The 27,441-nt window shown below is 45.9% G+C and overlaps 1 protein-coding gene across 2 annotated transcripts in view; it reads right to left on the reverse strand.

Moving 5' to 3' along the window:
- NINL (ninein like) overlaps positions 1-27,441 on the reverse strand; it is a 182,216-nt gene that overhangs the window by 1,686 nt on the left and 153,089 nt on the right. For both annotated transcript variants that reach the window (XM_040447923.1, XM_040447922.1), the window contains 4 exons: positions 11,484-11,642; positions 10,198-10,311; positions 5,543-5,752; positions 3,321-3,434 (listed from right to left, as the gene is read on the reverse strand). In XM_040447923.1, coding sequence (XP_040303857.1) covers positions 3,321-3,434; positions 5,543-5,752; positions 10,198-10,311; positions 11,484-11,642 — 597 coding nt within the window. The remainder of the gene's footprint in view (positions 1-3,320; positions 3,435-5,542; positions 5,753-10,197; positions 10,312-11,483; positions 11,643-27,441) is intronic.

A 27,441-nucleotide genomic window follows, 5' to 3' on the forward strand; every position in this document is an offset into this window, starting at 1 on the left:
TTCATTCAACAAGTACTGCCAGACATACTGCGCAATGATCTTGCTCTCAGGAGCACATATTCTGATGGAAGTGGACATGCCAGAAACAAATACATGGTGTGGAGGCATGACAAGTGCTAAGAGAAAACCCCACATAACCGAACTCAAGTCTGCCTGCCTGATGTACAGCAAACACAATCACTCAGCATGGAGTTATGTGTCAGGGAGAGATAGCCAAAGGAGGAGATGGAGATGGGAGGGCTGGACTCTAACCTGCCTCCCCCAAGGAGAAGAGTCAGGGATGTTTACAGGCAAACAAAAAAGATCTTGGTGAAAAGTTACAGCTGCACTTACTAGTCCTATTAACACTCAGGTTACTGGTTTCACCAGGAGGCGACAGATAGCTGAGGGAGTTCCTATTTTGGTTGGGGTGAATAGGGAAAGCTTCTCTGTCCGTTGACATTTGAACAGAGATCTGAACAAAACAGGGCAAGGAGCACTGAGCCTGTCTGGATGTGAACATTCCAGGCAAAGGGAGAAGCAGGTGCAAAGGTCCAGAGCCTGGCCAGGCTGGGGATGGCTGGAATGGCCAGAGACCTGGGGCTGGGGGGGCATGGCCGTGAGAAGCCCACTGAAAGGAAGTTACAGCTGACACGCTGGCTGGGTGCCACTGAGGGCTGGGGGCAACTAGATCCTGCAGAGCCTTGGAGGCCTCTGTAGGAACTCTGCCTGGTACTCTTAGGGCTGTGAGAGGCCTGGAGGGCTCCGAGTAGAAGGGCCAGCACCTCAACCATGTTGGGAAAGCACTGCTGCCACTCCTGCACTGAGAACATAGCCCAGGAGGAAACAAGGACACTGTAGGGCACAGAGGATGAGAGTGGGAGTGAGAAGAGGCTGGGTTCTGCATCCCTTCTGAGGCTGAGCTGGCGGGTTCACTTGCAGACACTGTGGGGGCATCCACCACAACACCAACATTTTTTTTTTTTAATTTTTTTTTCAACGTTTATTTATTTTTGGGACGGAGAGAGACAGAGCATGAACGGGGGAGGGGCAGAGAGAGAGGGAGACACAGAATCGGAAACAGGCTCCAGGTTCTGAGCCATCAGCCCAGAGCCTGACGCGGGGCTGGAACTCACGGACCGCGAGATCGTGACCTGGCTGAAGTCGGACGCTTAACCGACTGCGCCACCCAGGCGCCCCACAACACCAACATTTTGGACTTCAGCCAGTGACATGAGTGAACACACGGGAAGGCAGGTGAGGGTGTCCAGATAACCCTCTGCAGGTACTTTGGTAAAAAGGGGCAGACGCAGGGTCAGGGCTCCTTTACCTTTGGATTCAGGTGGCAGTGAGGGCCTGGGAGAAGGGAGGGTCTGGGCGTTGTGGCACATGCACGGTCACAGGTGGCTGGTTCACTTGGCTAGAGCATAAGCTAGTTCTGAGGTGAGGTGGGGTGGGGTGGGGTGGGGTGGGTGTAGGGCTGTGGACAGGACCTCACCGCACAGGGGCAGGTGTGCAGGAGCCACAGGATTTAACCAAGACTGAGGATCTGCCAGGCAAGAGGAAGCAAACTGTGGCTTTGTGTAAGAGAACGACCGTAGGGCAAGGGGGGTTGCCAAGTGTCTGTAACACTTGGAGAGTCAGTGGATGGCAGAGAGGGAGCTGCAAAGCCAGGAGCATGGTCAGGGAGGGAGGTGCGACTCCCAATGGGACCTCCCACCTCCCAGGGAACAAGAGGTGGCCTGGACATTTCATCCTGTTTGGGCTCAGTTCAGGAGCCCTCTAAACAGACTTGACTACTATAATGAAAATATTTCTGCAGACTCTCATACTTAATTCCTTCTAGCTCTGAACAGAACTATTCTGGAGTAGCTGGGGTTTGGCTGAGCCTTTTCTCTGTCTCCTGCTTCGTTCTAGCCTTGCCTCCCCCTCCCAGCACCCTCCATGCTGGCTGCCCAGCCACCAGTTCTTACTGATTGACCTTGCTGGCTGAATTCAACTGTGGGCTTTCATCAAGCAGAACAGCTATGGCCTTCTTTTTTTTGGTCTTTGCAGCCTATTGAAGCCCAAATATTTTCTTTTCCCCCAGAGTGATTTATTTAAAAATATAGATCATATCATGCTCTTGCTTAAAATCTTCAGATGGCTTCTAACTGCCATCAGAAATAAAATAAAATCCCAGGGCACCTGGGTGGCTTCGTCAGTTAAGCATCCAACTTCAGCTCAGGTCATGATCTCATGGTTCGTGTGTTTCAGCCCTGTGTCAGGCTCTGTGCTGATAGCTCAAAGCCTGGAGCCTACTAAGGATTCTGTGTCTCCCTCTCTCTCTGCCCCTTCCCCACTCATTCTATGTATCTCTCTCTCTCTCTCTAAGAATAAACATTTAAAAAAAAGTAAAATAAAATCCAAACTCCTAATGTTGAGGGGGTCCTGCCCACCCGCACCCACCCATCAGCTCATAGCAGCTACAGCCACCTCCCTGGGAGTCTGCTGATGTACTCCACTTGGTCCCATCTAAGGACATATACCTGAACTGTTCCTCTGCTTGGATGCCCCTCCTGCTTGGGGTCTAGCATGTCCCCTAGCACACAGGGAAACACATGGGTGCCCTTTTATGACACTCCCATTGACTGGAGGTGCTACAGGCATTCAGCCCAACACTGCATAGGACAGTCCCGCCACATGAGCATCTCTCTTCCAAAAAACCAACCTGGCCTCCACTGGGGGGGGGAAGGGGGGGGTCAGAACCAGACTTCCATGGCTGTCATTGGTGTCTGCTCCCATGCCATCTCTTCAGAGTGGTCCCCAACCATCCCCACCACGTGCCATCCATCTCTTCTTGAGAGTGAGCATTTCTCATCACCTGAGGTCATATATCTTGTTATCGTCTCCACTGCCAGAACGTAAGGCCCAGGAGGGCCCATCTTAGAGTCTTCCTAGAACAATGAATGCCATGATACATGACAGGTGCTCAGTAAGTATCTGCCCAGTGACTGAATAAATGAATAAATGAACATCCTTTCTGAGATTATGTGAACACCTCTCAAATGTACCTTAAAACAATTCCCAAAACAAACACAATATACAAATACAGTGTAGGGAATATATTTTAAAAAATCAATTTTTCTATTGATTGATTTTAGCTGTTAATCTTCTGAAAAAAATTTGTACATTCAGTTTCTCAAAGTTTAGATGGAGCCCTAGGTTCAGTGGTTCCAAATGAACATGGGGGCTCTCTGTGTTTTGTGAGGACAGTCTCTCCCTGAATTAGCTACTTGAACACCCATGGAAGGAGAAAGTTCAGAAAGTGCATGTGGCAATGACAGACATCCATCACTGACCTGCTCTTTCAGCTCAGCTACTTTCTCTTGGAGGAGCATGTCCACGTTCTTCAGAGCCCTTCCCACCTCTTCCACCCGCTCCTCAGTGTGTTTCAGCTCCTTTTCATGTTCTTCCTGTCACAAAAGGTTACAGACCAATAATTTACATTTCTAAAAGAATCATCTCAGGCTTATTTACTTCAGAGTGGAAATTAGCTAAAATGTACATATCTGAGAGCAAAGGGAGAGCCTTTCATCTGCACAGAGTAACAGACACACAATGTTCTGCCACAGGTCACAAAGCTGACACTGCTCTTTGTAGTTCAAGAATTAGCAGACTGTTTTCCTGGGCATTTAATCATAAATTACTCCAAAGTGAGTTTCCCCAAATGTGTTACTGAGTATTTTTAAAGGATTTCTGATTAAATTTCTTTGTTTTGTCAATATTCTATCACGGGTGAACTTATTTCCTGCTTAACATTTTTGCACAATGCGGATAGGTTATTCTTCATTAGGATTTATGCTTCACAAACATCAAATCTTACCGACCTTTTGAGTCTTGCTCCAATTTCTTCCTCATGGAAGCACCCTCTTGTCCTCAGGCTCCTATCTCCACACCCTCCCACCCCGACATTTCCCAATGAACTACACTGTGGCATTTGAGGATGTAGGTGTTTCTCAGCCTTTTATTTTTTTAATTATTTTTTAATGTTTATTTATTTTTCAGAGAGAGAGAGACAGAATGTGAATGGGTGAAGGACAGAGGGTGAGGGAGAAACAGGATTTGAAGCAGGCTCCAGGCTGAGCTGTCAGCACAGAGCCTGATGCAGGGCTCAAACTCACAAACCATGAGATCATGACCTGAGCTGAAGTCAGACGCTTAACTGACGGAGCCACCCAGGTGCCCCCCCCCCGCCCAGCCTTTTAAATTAAACACTTAAGTAGAGTACACACATGCCAAACTATTCAAGCATTTTAAAAGTGCCAATTCTGATGCCTCACACTGATGCTTTTAGTAGGAACCACTGGCACCCAACTTTTACAGATGAGGAAGCTGAAGCAGAGAAGTTAAGTAACTGGCCAAAGTCACTCAGCTAGGAGATGCTGAAGCCTGGATCCCAATCTCTGCAGTCCATGCCCTGAGCCACAGTATCCTGCTCTTTAAGGCAACAACTCTGTTTCTATGTCTCTAGATGCCTAATGCAGTGCCTGATGCACAGCCAGGGTCCCCAAGTGTGTGCCACCACCTCACTGGCCTTTTGTCCCACCATCTTCCTCTTGCTTCCCTCTCATCCTTGCTATCCTTAAATAAGGCCATTACCACCTCAGGGCCTTTGCATATACTGCTCCTGCTACTTGTAGCACTCTCTCCAGATTAAGTGAATGGTTTGTTCTCTCAACTCCAGCACATCTTGGCTCAAGTAACACGTTGGTGAGGCCTTCTCTGGCCACCATCCTGCTCCAGAGCACTCATCAACTCATCACCATCTGACATGCTATCCTCATGACTCATGTTTTCATTTGTCTCCCCACCACACCAGAATATAGGCTCCAGGAGGGCACAGGCTTTTGCCATGTGTGTCTGTTTCTGTATCTCCCCTACCTAGATCAGTGTGCACCCAAATAAATAACTTCTGCAGTCTTTGTGTGCCTGTGGGTAGATTTTTTTCAGTCTGCAAAATGGTTTCAGATTCTTTTTAAATTAGATGCATCATTTGGAAACTGGGAATGTTTCTGTAAAAATCTAGTTTCTGGCTTTCCTTTGAAATCAGGAGAATTGGCACACAGGGCCTGTGATTCCACAGGACTACATGGGTGGGACTGCCACCCACAGCTTCCCTCATGGCCTCTGTATCACCACATTTCTGGCCCTGTAAGCAGTTTTGAGTGTGTGGTCCCTAACATTTAGCCATGTGGCCTACCACAGACATGTGCAGCCCCCAAAGACAACCTGTCTGGGTGGACCTGTTGCCCCCATGTTGAAGAGGCCTTTTGGGTCAGCTGGCTTATCACTCTGAGGGGGTGGGAGATGCCTTCTCCAAGAGGTTTGCCACCCCTCCCTGATCCATCTTTGGCCCCTGTTAGAATCCCACATTGTTCACAGTGAAAATCAGGGGCCTGCAGCTGTGGTATAACCAGACTTCTACGAATTGGGATGGCAGTTTTTGGCTGAGTGATCAGTGATCCAATCTCGCCACCCCTGGCACCATCAGCTGGGCCTCAGGGCCCTTGTCTCCACTCACCCACTGTGTTTCTAGCCGCCTCCCCTTCTCCTTCTGGAGAATGCACTCATCACGGAGCTGCTGAGTGGCCTGCCGCTCCTCTTCCAGTAGCTGCTGCAGCTCGGTCATGTGGTCCTGAGGCACCAGCCACTGCATCTGCTCCTGCAGCTGGTGGACCTCCTCCGAGTGCTGGGACTGTGCCAGCCTTAGCCTCAGGTTGGCTCCATGCAGCTGCACCGGGGAGAAGGCCATGATAGTGCTGGTGTGATTGCTGAGAGCTATGGGGTCATTACTAGACATGCAAAACTCCATGCTTACAGATACCCTACAAATGGAAGGGCACACAAGGCATCCTTATTCCTTGGTCCATGCATCTGCAGCTACATGTAAGGTTCATAAAGAACCTATTCATTTGTATTCTGACAGCCAAACTCTGGTTTAGCCAGAGTTTCTACACACAGAGAGTCAAGAAGACTCAGGTCTGTAGCCTCAAAGTGGTGACACTGAGGTTTCCTGCTGCACCCATGGGAGAATCATGCCATACTCTGTCCAGTTTACATTTCAGCAAACTTCATGGAGTCTGTTTAACAATTATAATCCATGCAGGCCTTGCATGGTGATTTTCCTTTAGGCAGAGAGCTCATTCTCCTTAGGCAGCTGATACCAGGGCCACAGAGAGCAATGGAGCATATGATGAAGGCCAAAGGGACCCTGGCAGCAGGTGCAGAACTACCCCAGCCCCTGGCTCCCCAACCACAGTGGATGGCAAGATTTCACTGGAGTTGTGGGTAACCTGGCCAATCCTTTTATTAAACACCATTTAAATCACTTTGATTCTAGAGGCTTCACCAAGAATATACAGAATTTCCTTGGCACCCTACAAGAACTTGGTATGTCAGCCCTCACACACCTCTGAGGCCCCATAGATGGGAGAGGGAGGTACCTCCATCAAGAGTCACACTTAGGATAGGTCTGAGGTGACCATGTGATTAGAGACAGGGAGGATGCCAGCTATGGCTACTCAAGGGCAACAATGAGGCTTTAGACCTCAGGTCGTTGTATCCCTGTGCATCTCTGAGGGGCTGTCTTAGGGGGCCATGTCATCACCATCATGTGTGGCTGTTCTTAGGACAGGAGTCATCCCAGAGAAACACACCTGCACACAGTTTCCAGGACAGCTACTATGCTCTTTTGGAGGAGTGAAATATAATGACTTCTAAAATCAGATGACCAAAATATATTTTTCAGAGATATCTGGTCTTCATCCACAGATTCTAAAAATGCTTCAGAGCCACAGACGTGAAATAGATGTCTCATTATTAATGAAGGTGATTTTTGAAGTGCACCCAAGGGGAGGGGCTGACTGCCAGGAGGGTCAACCACGTGATCAAGGATTGGAATTTTCAGTCCTATCCCCCAACCTCCCAGGAGGGGAGAGGGGCTGAAGGTTGAGTCAGCCAGTGGCCAATGACTTAGTCATGACTATATAATGAAACCTCCATAAAAACCCAAGAGCCAGCTGTTTGGTCCCTGTTTTGGAGAGCTTCTATGCTTGAGGAGGAACACTTCCATGCACCCCCAGGCTGGGGCTCAAGCTCCCTGAGGACAGATATTTGGGACCTCACCCTATGTATCTCTTCCTCTGGCTATTGATTTGTTTCCTTTAACATATCCTTTAATGAACTGCTAAATGTTAAGTGTTTCCCTGAGTTCTGTGAGCCACTCTAACAAATTAGTCAAACCTCAGGAGGAGGAGGTTGAAACATCCAATCTGTAGCTGGCTGGTCAGAAACACAGCTAATAGCCTGGGGGGTATGACTGGCTTCTGAGATGGGGGTAGGGAGTAGTGTTGTAGGACTACACCCTTAACCCTTAACCTGTGGGGTCCGATGCTGTCTCCAGGCAGATAGTATAAGAATGGAGTTGAATTCTCAGACACCCTGTTGGTGTCTGATAATTGCATGCTGGAACTGGGTCTGGGAACCTTGAGAAAGAGGGACAGAGAAGGGAGAGAGGAGAACCAGTTCTAAAACACACCCCCCACAAATGTAGCCCCCTCCCGACTTTCATGCTTCAGTCATCCTGCAGACACCCCAGATGGAAGTTGAGTCCCAGCCCAGGCCTTTGTGACTCCATGTCAGAATGCCCACCCACTCCAAAGCTGTTCCTGCTCTCTGACAGCACTCCCCAACACCCTGATGCCCTCTTCCTTAGAACACACTGTTCCCATGCCCCTTGCTGCTAACTGCTACAGCTATCTCTCTGCTCTGAACACAGATGCCTGGTGCAAGCTCCTGGGAGGAGGCCACTGTGTGGCCCAGTGTGAGTTCTGTGTCTGTGGCCCTACCCTGTGGCTCTCTGAGCAAGGCAAACAGCCCATAACACCGTCTCAGCTGAATTCCTCCCAAGCCCTCCTCATCTCCCTCCCTGCAGAACTGAGACTGGCTAGAGCCTGGGCCAACTCTGGAGACCCTTGCCCAACTATCACTTGACAAGGGAAAGATGTCCCCAGAGACCACTGGGGCAGCCCATGCCAGGAAAAGAGGGCCATTGTGTTCTGGGATCAGGGGCATGGCAGTGAGCCACCTCAGCCATCGGCTACTCCCACCTGAGCTCACAGGCTGCTGTTCCTGCCCCCTGAGGGATGGGAGCTGTGCTCTCCTTGCATTGAGAGGTGAGGACTGTGTCCTCCCCTGATGGACAGGTGGGTTCTGTGCCCTCCCTTTGAATCCAAGCTGGACCAACAAAATGTCAGGGGAGTGATGTTCTGGAATGCCCTGACACAGTCTTAAGAAGCCTGGCAGCTTCTATCTGCTCCTCTAAGGGTGCTTGGTCACCTATCCTCTCAGAACTTCACTGCTATGCTCAGACAGCCTCATGCCACCAAGAGGCCAGGTGTGGGTGCTCCATCTGAGAGCACCAGTGGGCCCCCAGCCACCAGCCAACACCACATGCCAGCCCTGTGACCTGAGGTCTCTCAAACATCTGATCCAGCTGTGCCTTCAGATGATGCTAGCCCTAACTTCATTTGATTGCAATGGCCCCCTGAGATCTCAAGTGAAAACAGCCCAGCTGCGCTGGCGAGCCCACAGACCATGAAGGATAAGGATGAACAGTGCTAGAAGCTACCAAGTTTAAGGGTGGTTTGACGTACTGCAACATAGAACCAAGATGGTCATTCCCAAGGGCATGTGATGCTTACAGCATTGTGCTCCCGTGCACCACACCTTCTGAGCTGTGCAAAGTCCCTCTGCCAGGACCTCTCATGGCCCCACCCAAGCTGCCCCCCTGCTCATACCTGTCCAACCTGCTCTCTTTGACCTCCAGGGCGCTCCTCCTTAAAATCACCCACAACTGTGCCAGTGACAACACTGGCTCCTCCCGAGTGGTCCCGCGCCCACTCTACCATGGCTCCTCTAGAAGATCTTTAAGTACCCACAGGCTCCTCTTATTTCCCTCATGTGAACTCCCATCAATGTGGTTTTGGGGGTTCCTCTTCTAAATAACAAGGGGGAACCATCTCACATCACAGGAGAACTGCTTAAGTAAGGTCCCTTCTGCCCATGACAATGGCTGAATGCTGACTCCTGGACTCAAAGGGCTCAAGCTGGTCAAGGCAATTTCTCAAGGTTCCTTTCAGACTTAAAAACAGAGAAGGGAACCCCCAAATACTCAGAGGCACCTCTGGGAGAGCGCTTGTTTGCAGCGGGATGGCTGAAAGCCCACATGAGCCCCCAATAGCACGTCATAAAGCCCTGGGTATGTAGGGGGACCCCACAGCCAAGTCCAGCTGTGGCATCTGGGGCCAGTCAGGGAGTCTGTGAAGTTGCTCAGAGGAGGGAGGCATGCCAGTGCCACACTCAAGTGAGGGCCCTGGGCCACAGGCCAGTGAGTTAGAAACCTCTTCCACACTGCTTGGGAGGCTTCTCCCATGACCCCTCTTTTCTATCTACAGCCCCCAGCCCTCTAAGCGCAACACACATCTGAGTCCACATTAGGCCATCAAACACCTGCCATTCTCTCATCCTGCTCCCCCAGGAAGAACCAGCTCCCCCTCTCTCATGTCTCTGCACACCATGCTGTCAGGGCATCCTGACATCCCTGCTTGGCCTGTCCTGCTCTCATCTGCTTGTCCCAAACTGCAAGCTCTCCACTTTCCTACCTCTGTACCTTTAGAGCCTGGTGCACTAGTAAATGCTGGAGCAGGAGACAAAGTGGGAGGCAGGAGCTCGACACCCACATGTGTATGCAATTTCAGGGCTTCTGTGCACACATAAGCCTGTGTGAGGGCAAGACGGGCACACTGAGCTTGCTAACCCAAGGGACTACTCCACCTCATGTCCTTGGATCTGACGACACTCCCCCCTCCTCAGAGGCTACCCACAGCTCTCCTTTGTTCTTCTGTTCTGCAGATGGTGCAGCCAAAAGCACTGCTTGTCAGCCTCCTTCCCTTGTGCATAAACAGAAGCTCTGCCCATGGACTGCTCAGGGTCAACCAACCCTGGACTAGGCTCAACTTCAGTCTCAGGCCTGGTAAGTGCCCACCAGCTGTGTAACCTCAGGGCAGCCCAATAACCTCTCTGGCCAGACCAGTCCTGACAAGGCTCTGTCAGTGCTAAACTGTGTTGACTTTCCTCCCAGCTGAGACCCAGCCATTGGCCATCATGCACACCCACCTGATTTTGACTTTCTTCAAGGGTCTCTCTCAGCTGTGACTGTGACAGTCTCAGGCTCTGACATTCCTGATTCATGTGTTCAAGTTCAAGTTCAAGTTTTTGGATTAGCTCACTCTGTTTAAAAAAAATAATTTCACAAGTACAAGAATATCTCAGCAGTCTGATGCATATTTATTTATTTCTTTTAAGTTTATTTATTTTGAGAGAGGGAGTGTGTGAGCAAGCAGGAAGTGGGGGAGGGAGACAGGGGAGGGAGGGAGGTGAAGAGAGAGAGAGAGATTGAGAGAGAGAATATCCCAAGCAGGTCCCATGCTATCAGCATGGGAACCCAACGGGGGCTCCATCTCATGAACTATGAGATCATGACCTGAGCCAAAATCCAGAGTCAGACACTTAACTAACTGAGCCACCCAGGCACGCCATCAGTCTGATACATGTTTAATGCAGAAACTTCAGAAATTTATAGAAAAGCAAAAATGACAAAATTTAAACCACCATGATCCCAACATTGTGCTGTGATCTCAGCCCTTCTTCCACACATGTGTTTCTATCAATAACACTGGTACAGCATTATATGCTGTGCTTTCCTCATTATATCTTGAGCATTTCCCCATAACATTAAATATTATTGGAAAACATGATTTTTTTTTCCACGTTTATTTATTTTTGGGACAGAGAGAGACAGAGCATGAACGGGGGAGGGGCAGAGAGAGAGGGAGACACAGAATCGGAAACAGGCTCCAGGCTCCGAGCCATCAGCCCAGAGCCTGACGCGGGGCTCGAACTCACGGACCGCGAGATCGTGACCTGGCTGAAGTCGGACGCTTAACCGACTGCGCCACCCAGGCGCCCCGGAAAACATGATTTTTAATGACTGTACCATAATTTACTGACTCATTCAGTATTATTGATGATTCAAGCTGATTCCAATTCTGTTTTGCTATTATAAATACCACAGCAATGAAAACACTTCCAGCTAAGTCTGCCCACGATGCTCAGATAAAATTCCCATAAGTAGAATTATAAAGTCAGAGCATACTGACATTCTTGAGGCACTTGACACATATTTTGCCCAAATGTCCTCCAAAGAGGTCTACCAATTTATTCTCTTAGCATCAGGATTTAATCCTTTTCTGCTACTTTTTTTTAGATATTGAGAATTTGCAAGGCTGCTGAAGCCTACAAATTTTCCAGAGCACATACTTGTTAAGTTCCCCTCTTTACCTGAGGGGTGAGCCTACCTCCAGGCATTTTAAGGCTGTTGCTGATGTTTTTAGACCACTCACCTGCAGCTCCTCCTGGTGCCCGGCCTCCTCCAGTCTCTGTGTTAACAGCTGAATGTTGATGAGGTTCTTCTCATCTTGGGCCTGGTGGACAGAAGCCTCCTCTCCTAGCTGAAGGATCTTGTGATTGAGCTGGGACACTTCATCCTTGCATTTCTGACTCTGGAGCATAACGGGTTAAAATACAGATGCCAAAGTTACTTTTTTTAAACCAGGAGCTTAATTCATATCATTCCAGTGGTTCCCAATCAGGACCCATTTTGTTCCCCAAGGAACATCTGGCAATGTCTGGAGATACTGCTGGTTATCAGAACTGGGAAGGGGACGGCTAAGGCATCTCATGGTGGAGGCACTCAGCATCCTCCAGCGCAGGACTGATCCCACCCCAAATGGCCACAGTACTAAGGATGCGAAAACGTGCTCTACTCCCTTGAGGAAATGAGACATATCTCAACTGCCAGAGGTGGCTACATCATGAACATCCAAACCACTGCTCTGAAGATCTTCCATATTTTTCTTATTTCTTTCATGGTTATGTCCAATTATTATTTTAAGTAGTCTGAAAGAAAACACCTTGTTAAATTTGAAGTATATGAATCTCCTCAAAGTAGGCTCAGGTCATGATCTGATCTTTTGTCATTAAACACCTAAACATATCTTTCAGCAGGGTGCAGGTGGTGATTAAATTGTATATTCTGCTTTTATCCAGTATCTACTGCCCAACAGATGGTGGATGCACAACAGATGCCCACTGGGTGGCTAAGTGAATGCCCCATGAGCTGGAACAGCAACTAGAACACTGCCCCTACAGTCTCTCCCCATGGAAATGCCAGTTACTTTAAACTATATGTTGTGAATATCTTCATATAAATCACATTTCTGCTTATTTGCTTTTTTTCCACAGCAGTCCATTCTCGAGGCTGACTGTCAGTGGCTCCAAGTGTTGGCAGAGTGGGGTTCTCTGAACCTGTTTTCAGCACTACTGGCAACTCACACACACCACTCTCCCCAGGGCTGTGCTAACAACCATTTCATTTCTATGTTTTTGAAGATTTGAGAAGCAGATGATGGAACCCTGCTTGAAGTTGTTCTGATTTGGATTATTTAAGCTTAGTGAGTTTACACATTTTTCTCGTGATGATTGCTCCTTCTGTTCTCTGTAAACAGACTATTACCTCATCCTGTGCTTAAAACCTCAAAACTGAGGGTAAAGAGGTATTTTCAACACATTGTAAGTTCATGGTTGTTGTGTCTGGTATGGAAATCTCTTGTGTTTATTACATTTTATTGTGAAAATTAAAGTTATTTTCCAATATTGGCATTCATCTTATTCTCTGAGGATAGCGTTGATTTTTTTTCATAATGGTATGTTTTATGACTTTTTAAACTCTAATTCCAGTGCATACACTGTTACATTACTTCAGCCTTGATTTTTTTAGCAGCCAGAAACAGAATCTTCCTTCAGCTAATTTTTTTGGTTACTTTTAATATTTAGTCTTTGGAAATAATTTCAAACTCATATAACAGATGCAAAGCTATTACAGAGAACATCCATGTGCCCTTCACCCAGACTTACCAGCTGGCAACATTTCCCCATGTGCTTTGTGGCTGGCTGGTACTCTCTGCACGTATGTGCACACATGTGTGTACACACACACACACACACACACACACACACACACACACGAGACGGTTTTCTGAGCCATGACCCTGTGTTACATGTTTCCTAAGGAGGTGAGCGTGTTCTCGCATGGCTGCCATGCAGCTCTGGCTTCAGGACAAGAATCATACCACCTGCATCCTAGTCTTGTCAACTGGCCCAGTTATGACCCTTGGAGCACCCCTTCTGGTCCAGCTTAGGCAACGCCTTTATCTGTCAGGCTGTTTTAGCCTCCCTGAATGTGAGATGTTTCCATAGCCTGTCATATATTAACACTGAAAATTCTGACAGATATAGTACCTCCCCACCTTTCCCCTTCAACAGTTCCTCATTTGGGGACTGCCTGATGCTCTCTGTGACTAAGCTCAGGAGATGCCTGTGACCAGAACTCCACTCAGGTGCCACTATGTCCCCCTCAGGGCATCCCACTGAGACAGTGGGGCGCCCACTGTCTCCTGGTGTCTGTGTCCATCACCTCCTTAATTCTTTCTTTTCCCCAAAGTTAGTTTATTTATTCTGGGGGGCGGGGGAACAGAGCATGAGCAGGGGAGGGGCAGAGAAAGAGGGAGAGAGAATGCCAGGCAGGCTATGTGCTGTCAGCATGGAGCCTGACATGGGGCTCAAATTCATGAACCATGAGATCATGACCTGAGCCAAAATCAAGAGTTAGATGCTTAACTGACTGAGCCATCACCTTAATTCCAACTTGTATTCACCTTAGTTTTATTGCAGAAGACAAAAGCAGTCATATCCTGATCAAATTCTAAAATAAGTGGATGTCTGTGCTAAATATGCTTACTCTGGATGTGATTATGCCTTTAGGCCTAGTTTCCAGTTTATAAGATACACAAGGGACAGAGAAGCGGACTGAATGACACTATCAGGAAACAGCTGGACAGATCCAGAATGGGGGATGGCCTACAAGACAACTGCCAGATCTCTTCAAACAGACAGCCTTGGGGGTGAATCAGCTATTCCAGGTTAAAAAGACTAAAGACACATTGCAGCAAGCAGACCATATTTTCCAAAGACAGCCTCAATGACATCTCTCATCCCACATCCCCTTCTGTAGTGTGACCTGACCCTCCCAGATGAGCCTATGTCCCTCCCTGTGCCTTGGGGGGGTCTGGGTGGAGGTGATATGGAGAGATTTCTGAGATGAGAAGCCTTGTGCCTGCCTTGTGGTCCTGCTGGACCACTCGCTACCTGAATGCCTCTTTGTGACACTCCCTCCCAGGCCCATGGAGAGGAGCCCCCAGATGGTTCCAGCCCTGGCCTTTGGGTCACCCCAGCTGTCCAATCTTCCCATACCAGTGACATGGAGAAGAGGCAGGCCATCTGCCCTGTACCCTGTCTGGAACCCCTGACCCGCAGGTTCTGTGAGCACAATAAAGTAGCTGTTTTCTGCCACCAGAACAGCATTGACAGTTCAACGCATCATCCTCAGCTGGATCCTAGTTCCAAAAAATTTACCATCTAAGACATTTTGGAATAATTATAGAAAGATGTAAATATGGTCTGAATATTGGACAGCATTAAGTAATTACAATTAAGTGTCTCAGGTGTTACAGCAGTACTGTGGTTAGGCAGAAGATGCATTCATTTTTACAAGATGCCTGTATTTAGGCATTAGAAATATTTAGGAGCAGAGTATCACTGTATCTGTCACTTACTTTCAAAAGGTTTGAAAACACACACACATACACATAGTGAAGAGAGATACAAAGAAAGGTATAAATAAATAATAAAGCACAAAGTTAAAAACTGCCAAATTAAGGGGGCACCTGTATGGCTTAGTAGGTTAAGCATCCGACTTCGGCTCGGGTCATGATCTCTCGGTCCCTGAGTTCCAGCCCCACATCGGGCTCTGTGTTAACAACTCAGAGCCTGGAGCCTGCTTTGGATTCTGTGTCTCCCTCTCTCTCTGCCCCTCCCTTGTTCTCATTCTCTCTCTCTCTCTCTCTCTCTCAAAATAATAAATAAGCATTAAAAAAAAAAAAACCTTGTCAAATTAAGGTTGTGGTATGTGGGTGATCAGTATATATTATGCCAAATTTTCTGTGCCGTTACAGTTTTTCATACTAAAAAGTTGAGGGAAAGAAAACAAATGGATACCTATAATCCATTTATAAGTGTGTCCTAGGAATAAGCCCAAAAGAGGAAGGGGGCCCCAGGAAAGCCCCAGGTGGGTCATTTCACAAGAAGCTGGTCTGCAAGCAAGTACAGTCGGAAGTTTTCATCTTACATAACTCCAGGAATTGGCCACCTAATGGAGAAGACCCAAAGCAAGGTCACCACACACTCATCACAGAAATAAACACCCAAAGCTGGGAGCCCAGACAACCCAGTAGTCTCAGGCAGTCCCCATAGCAGAACATTCGGTGACCACACATGGGCAGAGGTGGCACCAAGAGAGAGGAGGTGTGGCACTTAACTCAAGGATGGCACAGGCTTGAGAAGCCAAACATGGCAACCCACCCCTCCAGAACTAATGAGTGAGTTCAGCAAGGTGGCAGGAGGCAAGACCGACAGATGAAAACCCATTGAATTTCTGTGAACATACAGTGAACATACACAAACCCAAATTAAAAACACAATAAAATCCTGAAACCAATATTGTATTGTATGTAAACTTATTAGAATTTAAATAAAAATCAATCAGAGCTGCCAGTCAATACGGCAGAGAAGTAGGGGGACCCGAAGTTCCCTCTTCCCTCAAACACAGCAGTGTTGAGACCAGAGGACTTGGAATTCTAAGAGTCCAGGCTGCAGAGTAACAGATACATCTCCAGGGGCCCACAGGGACAACTTGGTGGGCCACAGGTGCATGATTACGAACCAGGAGAGATAAAACGGGAGGCATAAGAACAGAGGGGAGGAATCCCCTCCTGTGGAGAAATAAAAGGAAGAGAAAGAGAGGCTGGGAAGTGTGGGATTGTATTTTGACAAGAGAAAAACCATGGGCTGGGGACTGGAAAAAAACAGAGAAAGATCCAATTTCTTTCTTTCTTTTTTTTTTTGTCTTTGTGAAGACTTTATTTCTCTCATATAATCTCTATGTAATAATCATTAGCCAACCTTTTAAATACATTGCAAATCTATCTTTTGCTAGTTCTAATTTTTATATAAGCAATTTTATTTTTTCCTTAAATTCCCATAGATTTTATTTTCTTCTTATGGTGCCCCAACAATCTCCATTTGCCCATACTTAAGTGAATAAATATTTGTTTTAGTAGTAGATAATGTGCACAAAACCCAAAACCCAGATCTTTAATGTAGCTCTCCACAGAAAATTTTTCCTCTGATCTTAAGAGCTTTTCCAATCTCAAAACTGTTGACTATCATTCCAGAATGCAGTGGTCCATGGCTTATTCCTGACAAACAGGTAGTATCTGCCCAGTTTTCCTTTAGGTACCTCCCAACTTTGGGAGGGTGGTAGTATCCAATTTCTAACAGCAGCTAGATTGGAGCCAGCTTCTCTGGATTGGAGCCAGCTTCCCTGTTTGTGTGCCTGGGGAGAAGGGGAACCAGCCTTGGGCTTGGTAACTAGCTCAGAGGCACAGTCTGCAGTCAGAGAAACCAATCTGCTACCTTGAGTGCTGGGGGAAAAAGGCAAAGAGTCATTCCAAGGACAGAAGACCTTACTTGCACTTGCCAGCCAGAGATCTTTTGTTGGCTGGCTGAGCAGAGTGGCACTTCCCTGGAACCAGGGCGTGTGGGCAGAGTGGGATCGTTTAAGACACTGGGGTTTGAATCCCAGCCAAGCACCTGGGAGGCATGGTAGACTCTGGAGCGGACAAAACCCACCCACTCGCACCCACTCAGCACAGTGAGGATGGCCTGAATAGTGGTTTGCGACACCTGGTCCAGAGAGGAGAGACTGGGGTGTCGCCATTTTTCTCCCAATCACCAAAAAGGTGGGGCTTCAGGGAAGCCGCCTACACCAAACCACGCCCTTCTGTGCCTGGTACCTGTGTATCGACAGGGGCAAGACTGACACTGACCAACCACACAGGCCCTCCTCCTGATCAGTGCAGCCACCAGTTCCAAGGCACCTAGCAGTTTTGCATTTTCTGATTTAATTCTCGGTCAATTCTTATCCTCAAAAAATTAAAAATAGAGGGGCACCTGGGTGGTTCAGTCGGTTGAGCATCTGATTTCAGCTGAGGTCATGATCTCATGCCCTGTGAGTTCGAGTACTGCGTCAGGCTCTGTGATGACAGCTCAGAGCCTGCAGCCTGCTTCGGTTTCTGTGTCTCCATCTCTCTCTGCCCCTTCCCCACTTGATCTCATTCTCATTCTCTTTCTCTCTCTCTCCCCCACCCCAAAAGTAAATAAACGTTAAAAAATGGGTTTTTTTTATTTAAAAATAGTATTACCCTAGGACCCAGTAATAGCACTACTAGGAATTTATCCAAATGATACAGGAGTGCTGATTCATAGGAACACATGTACTCCAATATTTACAGCAGCGCTGTCAACAATAGCCAAATTATGGAAACAGCCCAAATGCCATCAACTGACGGATGGATAAAGAAGATGTGGTTTATATATACACAATGGAACACTACTTGGCAATGAGAAAGAATGAAATCCTGCCATTTGTAACAACATGGATGGAACTTGAGGGTATTATGCTAAGTAAAATAAGTCAGAGAAAGACAGATATCATGTTTTCACTCATATGTGGAACTTGACAAACTTACCAGAAGACCATGGGGGAAGGGAAGGGGAAAAATAGTTTCAAACAGAGAGGGAGGCAAGCCATAAGAGACTCCTAAATACAGAGAACAAACTGAGGGTTGATGGGGGGAGGGGGAATGGGAGAAGGGCATTGAGGAGGGCACTTGCTGGCATGAGCACTGGGTGTTGTATGTAAGCGATGAATCATCGGAATCTACCCCCAAAACCAAGAGCACACTGTATACACTGTATGTTAGCTAACTTGAGAATAAATTATGTTTAAAATAAATAAATAAATAAATAAATAAATAATCAGTCAACCACTCAATCAATAACAATAAAAAAAAATAGAAACATAATACTAGCTCCAGTCTCTGGCCTGACAGGTAAAGAGCTCTATCTCCCCAATAAGAAAATGGCTGAGCAAATTGAAATCAACAACTCCTCTTAGAATCCATCAGAGAATTGCAGTCATAGGGCAAACCAATGCCCTAATAACTGGAAAGACAGGCTAAGTGCTCACAGCTTACCAGGAACAGAGGCTGGAGCCTGAAACGGGAAGGGAAAGGGGGCCCATAAGGATGAACACTGGAGGCCACGCCTGGCTGGCGTGAGAGTTAAAAAGTCATGGTCTCAGGGGAGCCCTAAACTTTCCTGAGACATACCAGGGTCTTGCCCTCAACAACAGAGAAAATCCCCTCAGGCTTCTAGCAAGTGGGAACAAAGTAATGGCCATGGACTGAACTGTGTGTTCCCTCCAAATTCGTGTGTCAAGGCTCCTAAACCCCCAATGTGACTATATTTGGAGTTAAGACTTTCAGGAGGTAATTAAGGTTAAATAAGCTCATATGGGTCGGGTCCTACTCTGACAAGACTGTGACCTTTTAAGAAGAAGTAGAGCCCTGTCTCTCTCCCTTTTAGTGCCCATGCAGAAGAAAGGCCATGTGAGGACACAGTGAGAAGGCAGCTGTCTGTAAGTCAGGAATTAGGGCTCTCACCAGCAACCAAATCAGTCCGGACTTGTCCTGGACTTCCGGCCTCCATAACTATGAGACAATAAATTATTGTTGTTTAAGTGCTCTAGCCTATGGCATTTTGTTACAGCAGCTGAAGACACTAACACAGTGGCCATTCTGAGGGATACTTGGAGCGTTCTGTTCCCCTCCTGCCCAAGAGAAACTACTTTATCAGAGCTTAACCAACCCCAGCCCATCCAGCCTTTCTGTCTCAGCACACACCACCTCTCAGAGTGGCTAAAGTAATAGTGCCAACACCTAATGCTGGCAAGGATGTGAAGAAAATAGATCGCTGGGTGAGAATGTAAACTGTTACAGCCACTTTGGATAACAGTTGGGCCTTTTCTTACAAAACTAAACATGTAACTACCATTTGCACTTTTGGTGAAATGAAAACTTATGTTCATAAAAAAAAAAAAAACCTACATAGGAATGTTCAGAGCAACTTTACTTGTGATAGGCCAAAACTGGAATCATCCCAGCTATCCTTTAAAAGCGGAGTGATACAATGGAGTACTATGTGGCAATGAGAAAGAATGAAATATGGCCCTTTGTAGCAACATGGATGGAACCGGAGAGTGTTATGCTAAGTGAAATAAGCCATACAGAGAAAGACAGATACCATATGTTTTCACTCTTATGTGGATCCTGAGAAACTTAACAGAAACCCATGGGGGAGGGGAAGGGGAAAAAAACAAAAAAGGAGGTTAGAGTGGGAGAGAGCCAAAGCATAAGAGACTCTTAAAAACTGAGAACAAACTGAGGGTTGATGGGGGGTGGGAGGGACGGGAGGGTGGGTGATGGGTATTGAGGAGGGCACCTTTTGGGATGAGCACTGGGTGTTGTATGGAAACCAATTTGACAAAAAACTTCATATATTGAAAAAAATAAAAAAAATAAAAGGGGAGTGATAAAAGGCGGCTGGGTGGCTCAGTTGGTTGAGCATCTGACTTTGGCTCAGTTCACGATCTCACAGTTTCTGAGTTCGAACCCCACATCGGGTTCTGTGCTGACAGCTCAGAGCCTGGAGCCTGCTTCAGATTCTGTGTGTCCGTCTCTCTCTGCCCCTCCCCTGCTTCTGCTCTGTCTCCCTCTCTCTCAAAAATAAATAAATATTAAAAAAAAAAAGGATTCGAGCCGTGGCCTTGCCTGTGACGGTGCAGCGCGCAGTGAGCGGTAGAAGCTCCTCGTAAGGAGGGCAGCCGTGCTCTGAGGATGGCTACACGCGTCCCTCTCTGGGCACAAGGCTTAGACGCCAGAGGGAAGCCTCGCGTGTGCGGCCCCCGGGGCAGCATCGGGGCGGGCGCTCGGCTCTCTCGATGCCACCCCCTTGTCCACGGGGACAGCGATCCCTGAGCACAGAAGACACAAGCTACAGGGAGACGGGTGTGCCCGCTGACACCCACGCGGACGCACGGAGAAGCTGGAGCCCTCAGGAGGGGCGCACGTGAATACAGTGGCAACGCTTCCAGAAACACTGACGAACGACCAACAACGAATGCTTCACGTGAAGGCGGGGGAGCAAAATCTGACATGTCCCTATGGAGGGGGGGGGTCCTATCCAGCAAGGAGAGTAAACACATCATACCCCAAACCTAGAAGAAAAAAAAAAAAGGATTCAAAGGTGAGTGTTGGGGTGCCTGGGTGGCTTAGTCAGTTAAGCATCAGACTTTGGCTCAGGTCACGATCTCATGGTTAATGAGTTCAAGCCCTGTGTCAGGCTCTGTGCTGACAGCTCAGAGCCTGGAGCCTGATTTAGATTCTGTGTCTCCTTCTCTCTCTGCCCCTCCCCAACTTGCGCTCTGTCTCTCTCTCTCAAAAATGAACAAACACTGGGGAGAAGAGGGTGGCGTAGGAGGGTGCTGGGTTCACCGTGTCCTGCTGATCACCTAGATTTCACCCACATCTGCCTAATTTACCCTGATAACCACCAGAAGACTAGCAGAACGGACTCTCCAGGGCCAAGCATAGACGAGCAACCCAAGGAAGAGGATAGGAAGGGCGGAGAGGGAGTGCACACTACATGGACTGGCAGGAGGGAGCCAGGGCGGTGGAGGGGCAGCCAGCCCACCCAGCAAGGCAGAGCCCCCGACTGGCTTGCAAAAGCAGAGGGGCCAGATGGAGTGTGTTCTGACAGCCAATGGGACTTAACATCTAGAATGTTGTAAGTCAAAAGCTCTGCTCAGAGAGTGGGAGGGAGAGTTGTTAAGCCCCGGAGGACACAGCTCAGCTTGGCAGGAAACAAAGATGCTGGGAAGCGCCGTCTCCCTGCCCATCCCCCAGCCAAAATCCCAAAGGGAACCAGTTTCCATCACGAAACTTGCTTGCACTGCACAAACACCCAACACTGTGCTTCTGTGGATCCATCCCTCCAATGGGTCTGCCTCCCTCCCGGTGCTGCAGGGCCCCTCCTGAAGCGGACCACCAAAGGCAAAGCGAGCGGAGTCTGCCCCTCCCACCCCTGTGAACCTTGCGGATCCAACCTGGCTAATACGCCAGATCCCATAGAAGCAGTACCACAAGACTGGCAGTGTGCAAGTAGCCCAGACAGAGGCCACACCACTCCACAGTGAGTCCTGCCCCTGGGAGAGGGGAAGATAAGGTACACACCAGTCTGACTGTGGCCCCAGCGGTGGGCTGGGGGCAGACATCAGGTCTGACTACGCCCGTCCACCAATACAAGTTACTCCAGACAGCACAGAGGAGGAGCCCTGCAGTTCCCCACCACTCCAGGGACTATCCAAAATGACGAAACGGAGGAATTCTCCTCAAAAGAAACTCCAGGAAGAAGCAACACCTAACGAACTGATCAAAAATGATTTAAGCAATAGAGCAGAAAATGAATTTAAAATAAGAGTCATAAAATTAATTGCTGGGCTTGAAAAAAGTGTACAGGACGGCAGAGAATCTACTACTACAGAGATCAAGGGACTAGGACACAGTCAGGAGGAGCTAAAAAATGCCATAAATGAGCTGCAAAATAAAATGGAGGTGACCACAGCTTGGATTGAGGTGGCAGAGGAGAGAACAGGTGAATTAGAAGATAAAATTATGGAAAAAGAAGAAGCTGAGAAAAAGAGAGATAAAAAAATCCAGGAGTATGAGGGGAAAATTAGAGAACTAACTGACATAATTAAACGAAATAATGTACGCATAGTTGGGATTCCAGAGGAGGAAGAGAGAGGGAAAGGTGCTGAAGGTATACTTGAAGAAATCATAGCTGAGAACTTCCCTGAACTGGGGAAGGAAAAAGTCATTGAAATCCAAAGGGCACAGAGAACTCCTTTTAGACGTAACTTGAATCGATCTTCTGCATGACATATCATAGTGAAACTGGCAAAATACAAGGATAAAGAGAGAATTCTGAAAGCAGCTAGGAATAAACATGCCCTAACATATAAAAGGAGACCAATAAGACTCGTGACGGATCTGTCTACTGAAACTTGGCAGGCCAGAAAGGAATGGCAGGAAATCTTCAACGTGATGAACAGAAAAAATATGCAGCCGAGAATCCATTATCCAGCAAGTCTGTCATTTAGAATAGAAGGAGAGATAAACGTCTTCCCAAACAAACAAAAACTGAAGTAACTCATCACCACTAAACCAACCTTACAGGAGATCCTAAGGGGGACTGTGTGAGTGAAATGTTGCAAGGACCACAAAGTACCAGAGACATCACTACAAGCATGAAACTTACAGACATCACAATGACTCTAAACCCATATCTTTCTATAATAACACCGAATGTAAATGGACTAAATGCGCCAACCAAAAGACGCAGGGTATCAGAATGGATAAAAAAACAAGATCCATCTATTTGCTGTCTACAAGAGACTCATTTTAGACCGGAGGACACCTTCAGATTGAAAGTGAGGGGATGGAGAACTATCTATCATGCGACTGGAAGTCAAAAAACAGCTAGAGTAGCCATACTTATATCAGACAAACTAGATTTCAAATTAAAGGCTGAAACAAGAGATGAAGAAGGGCATTATATAATAATTACAGTGTCTATCCATCAGGAAGAGCTAACAATTATAAATGTCTATGCACCAAATACAGAAGCCCCCAAATGTATAAAACAATTACTCACAAACATAAATAACCTTATAGATAAGAATGTGGTAATTGCAGGGGACTTTAATACTCCACTTACATCATTGGATAGATCATCTAGACACAGGATCAATAAAGAAACAAAGACCCTGAATGATACACTGGATCAGATGGACTTGATAGACATATTTAGAACTCTGCATCCCAAAGCAACAGAATATACTTTCTTCTCGAGTGCACATGGAACATTCTCCAAGATAGATCACATACTGGGTCACAAAACCGCCCTTCATAAGTATACAAGAATTGAGATCATACCATGCATACTTTCAGATCACAATGCAATAAAGCTTGAAATCAACCACAAGAAAAAGTCTGGAAAACCTCCAAAAGCATGGAGCTTAAAGAACACCCTACTAAAGAATGAATGGGTCAACCAGGCAATTAGAGAAGAAATTAAAAAATATATGGAAACAAATGAAAAGGAAAATACAACAATCCAACCTCTTTGGGATGCAGCGAAGGCAGTCCTGAGAGGAAAATACATTGCAATCCAGGCCTATCTCAAGAAACAAGAAAAATCCCAAATACAAAATCTAACAGCACACCTAAAGGAAATAGAAGCAGAACAGCAAAGACACCCCAAATCCAACAGAACAAGAGAAATAATAAAGATCAGAGCAGAAATAAACAATATAGAATCTAAAAAACTGTAGAGCAGATCAATGAAACCAAGAGTTGGTTTTTTGAAAAAATAAACAGAATTGATAAACTTCTAGCAGGCTTCTCAAAAAGAAAAGGGAGATGACCCAAATAGATAAAATCATGATTGAAAATGGAATTATTACAACCAATCCCTCAGAGATACAAACAATTATCAGGGAATACTATGAAAAATTATATGCCAACAAATTGGACAACCTGGAAGAAATGGACAAATTCCTAAACACCCACATGCTTCCAAAACTCAATCAGGAGGAAATAGAAACCTTGAACAGACCCATAAGCAGCGAAGAAATTGAATCAGTCATCAAAAATCTCCCAACAAATAAGAGTCCAGGACCAGATGGCTTCCCAGGGGAATTCTACCAGACATTTAAAGCAGAGATAATACCTATCCTTCTCAAGCTATTCCAAGAAATAGAAAGTGAAGAAAAACTTCAAGACTCATACTATGAAGCCAGCGTTACTTTGATTCCTAAACCAGACAGAGACCCAGTAAAAAAAAGAGAACTAGAGGCCAATATCCCTGATGAATATGGATGCAAAAATTCTCAATCAGATACTAGCATTCGAATTCAACAGCATATAAAAAGAATTATACACCATGATCAAGTGGGATTCATTCCTGGGCTGCAGGGCTGGTTCAACATTTGCAAATCAATCAATGTGATACATCACATTAATAAAAGAAAAGAATCATATGATCCTGTCAATCGATGCAGAAAAAGCATTTGACAAAATTCAGCATTCTTTCTTAATAAAAACCCTCGAGAAAGTCGGGATAGAAGGAACATACTTAAAGATCATAAAAGCCATTTATGAAAAGCCCACAGCTAATATCATCCTCATTGGGGAAAAACTGAGAGCTTTCTCCCTGAGATCAGGAACACGACAGGGATGTCCACTCTACTCTCACCGCTGCTGTTTAACATAGTGTTGGAAGTTCTAGCATCAGCAATCAGACAACAAAAGGAAATCAAAGGCATCAAATTTGGCAAAGATGAAGTCAAGCTTTCACTTTTTGCAGATGACATGATATTATACGTGGAAAACCCGACAGATTCCACCAAAAGTCTGCTAGAACTGATACAGGAATTCAGGAAAGTGGCAGGATACAAAATCAATGTACAGAAATCAGTTGCATTCTTATACACTAATAATGAAGCAACAGAAAGACAAATAAAGAAACTGATCCCATTCACAACTTCACCAAGTATCATAACATACTTAGGAATAAACCTAACCAAAGATGTAAAAGATCTGTATGCTGAAAACTATAGAAAGCTTATGAAGGAAATTCAAGAAGATATAAAGAAATGGAAAGACATTCCCTGCTCATGGATTGGAAGAATAAATATTGTCAAAATGTCAATACTACCCAAAGCTATCTACACATTCAATGCAATCCCAATCAAAATTGCACCAGCATTCTTCTCGAAACTAGAACAAGCAATCCTAAAATTTGCATGGAACCACAAAAGGCCCCGAATAGCCAACGTAAGTTTGAAGAAGAAGACCAAAGCAGGAGGCATCACAATCCCAGACATTAGCCTCTACTACAAAGCTGTCATCATCAAGACAGCATGGTATTGGCACAAAAAAGACACATAGACCAATGGAATAGAATAGAAACCCCAGAACTAGACCCACAAAGGTATGGCCAACTAATCTTTGAAAAAGCAGGAAAGAATATCCAATGGAAAATAGACAGTCTCTTTAACAAATGGTGCTGGGAGAACTGGACAGCAACATGCCGAAGGATGAAACTAGACCACTTTCTTACACCATTCACAAAGACAAACTCAAAAATGAATAAAGGACCTGAATGTGAGACAGGAAACCATCAAAACTCTAGAGGAGAAAGCAGGAAAAGACCTCTCTGACCTCAGCCGCAGCAATTTCTTACTTGACACATTCCCAAAGGCAAGGCAATTAAAAGCAAAAATGAACTATTGGGACCTCATGAAGATAAAAAGATTCTGCACTGCAAAGGAAACAATCAACAAAACTAAAAGGCAAGCAACAGAATGGGAAAAGATATTTGCGAATGACATATAGGACAAAGGGCTAGTATCCAAAATCTATAAAGAGCTCAACAAACTCCACACCTGAAAAAGAAATAATCCAGTGAAAAAATGGGCAGAAAACATGAATAGACACTTCTTTAAAGAAGACATCCAGATGGCCAACAGGCACATGAAAAGATGCTCAACGTTACTCCTCATCAGGGAAATACAAATCAAAACCACACTCAGATATCACCTCATGCCAGTCAGAGTGGCTAAAATAAACAAAAGAGACAATAGATGCTGGAGAGGATGTAGACAAACGGGAACCCTCTTACACTGTTGGTGGGAATGCAAACTGGTGCAGCCGCTCTGGAAAACAGTGTGGAGGTTCCTCAAAAAATTAAAAACAGACTTTTTATGACCCAGCAGTAGTACTGCTAGGAATTTACCCAAGGGGTACAGGAGTACTGATGCATAGGGGCACTTGTACCCCAATGTTCATAGCAGCACTCTCAACAATAGCTAAATTATGGAAAGAGCCTAAATGTCCATCAACTGATGAATGGATAAAGAAATTGTGGTTTATATACACAGTGGAATACTACGTGGCAATGAGAAAGAATGAAATCTGGCCTTTTGTAGCAACATGGATGGAACTGGAGAGTGTTATGCTAAGTGAAATAAGTCATACAGAGAAGGACAGATTCCATATCTTTTCACTCCTATGTGGATCCTGAGAAACTTAACAGAAGACCATGGGGGAGGGGAAGAAAAAAAAATGGTTAGAGAGGGAGGGAGCCAAAACATAAGAGACTCGTAAAAACTGAGATCAAACTGAGGGTTTATGGGGGGTGGGTGATGGGGTTGAGGAGGGCACCTGTTAAGTGAGCACTGGGTGTTGTATGGAAACCAATTTGACAATAAATTTCATAATAGAAAAAAAAGTGAATAAACATTAAAAAAATTAAAAAAAGAAAATGTGAGTGTTAAATTGTGGGATATCAACCCAATGGACTAATATTCAGCAATAAAAAGAAGCTAACTACTGTACAGGCATCACTTCCCTGAATCTCCAGGGAAGTATGATGTGCAAGAAAAGTCATTCCCAAAGGTTACATTCTGTGTGATTCTTTTTAAACAACATTTTGAAATGATAGTTTTAGAAATCAAGGACTGATGAGTGATTGTAGGGGTTAGAGGCTGGAGGAAGGGAGGAGGTAGGTGTGGTTATAAAAGAACAACATGAAGGATCCTTGAGGAGTTGAAACTGTTTAGTATCTTGACTGTGGTGGTGGATACATGAATCCACAGAGGCAATAAAATCATATGGAACTCAATACACACACCTCCCCCCCACACAGACATACACACACCCCCCCACAGACATACACATACACACATGCATGCATACACATGCACACATACACCACACATATACACATACATACACCAATACACACATACATACACAGTGACACACACACACATGCACATGAGTACACAAGTAAAACTGGGGAAATCTGAATAACACCCATGTATTGCATCAACATCAATAGATTGTTTATAATATTTGTTATAGGCTAATTCCTGTCCACCCAAAATTATATGTTGAAGTTCATACTCTCAATACCTCAGAATGTGACTTTATTTAGAGAGAGGGTCTTTATTTTTATTTATTTATTTATTTATTTTTTACTTTTTTTTTTTATTTATATATGAAATTTATTGTCAAATTGGTTTCCATACAACACCCAGTGCTCATCCCAAAAGGTGCCCTCCTCAATACCCATCACCCACCCTCTCCTCCCTCCCAC

This window comes from Herpailurus yagouaroundi, unplaced genomic scaffold (genome assembly GCF_014898765.1).
Source record: "Herpailurus yagouaroundi ecotype Mexico unplaced genomic scaffold, PumYag 196, whole genome shotgun sequence".
Classification (NCBI taxonomy): domain Eukaryota; kingdom Metazoa; phylum Chordata; class Mammalia; order Carnivora; family Felidae; genus Herpailurus; species Herpailurus yagouaroundi.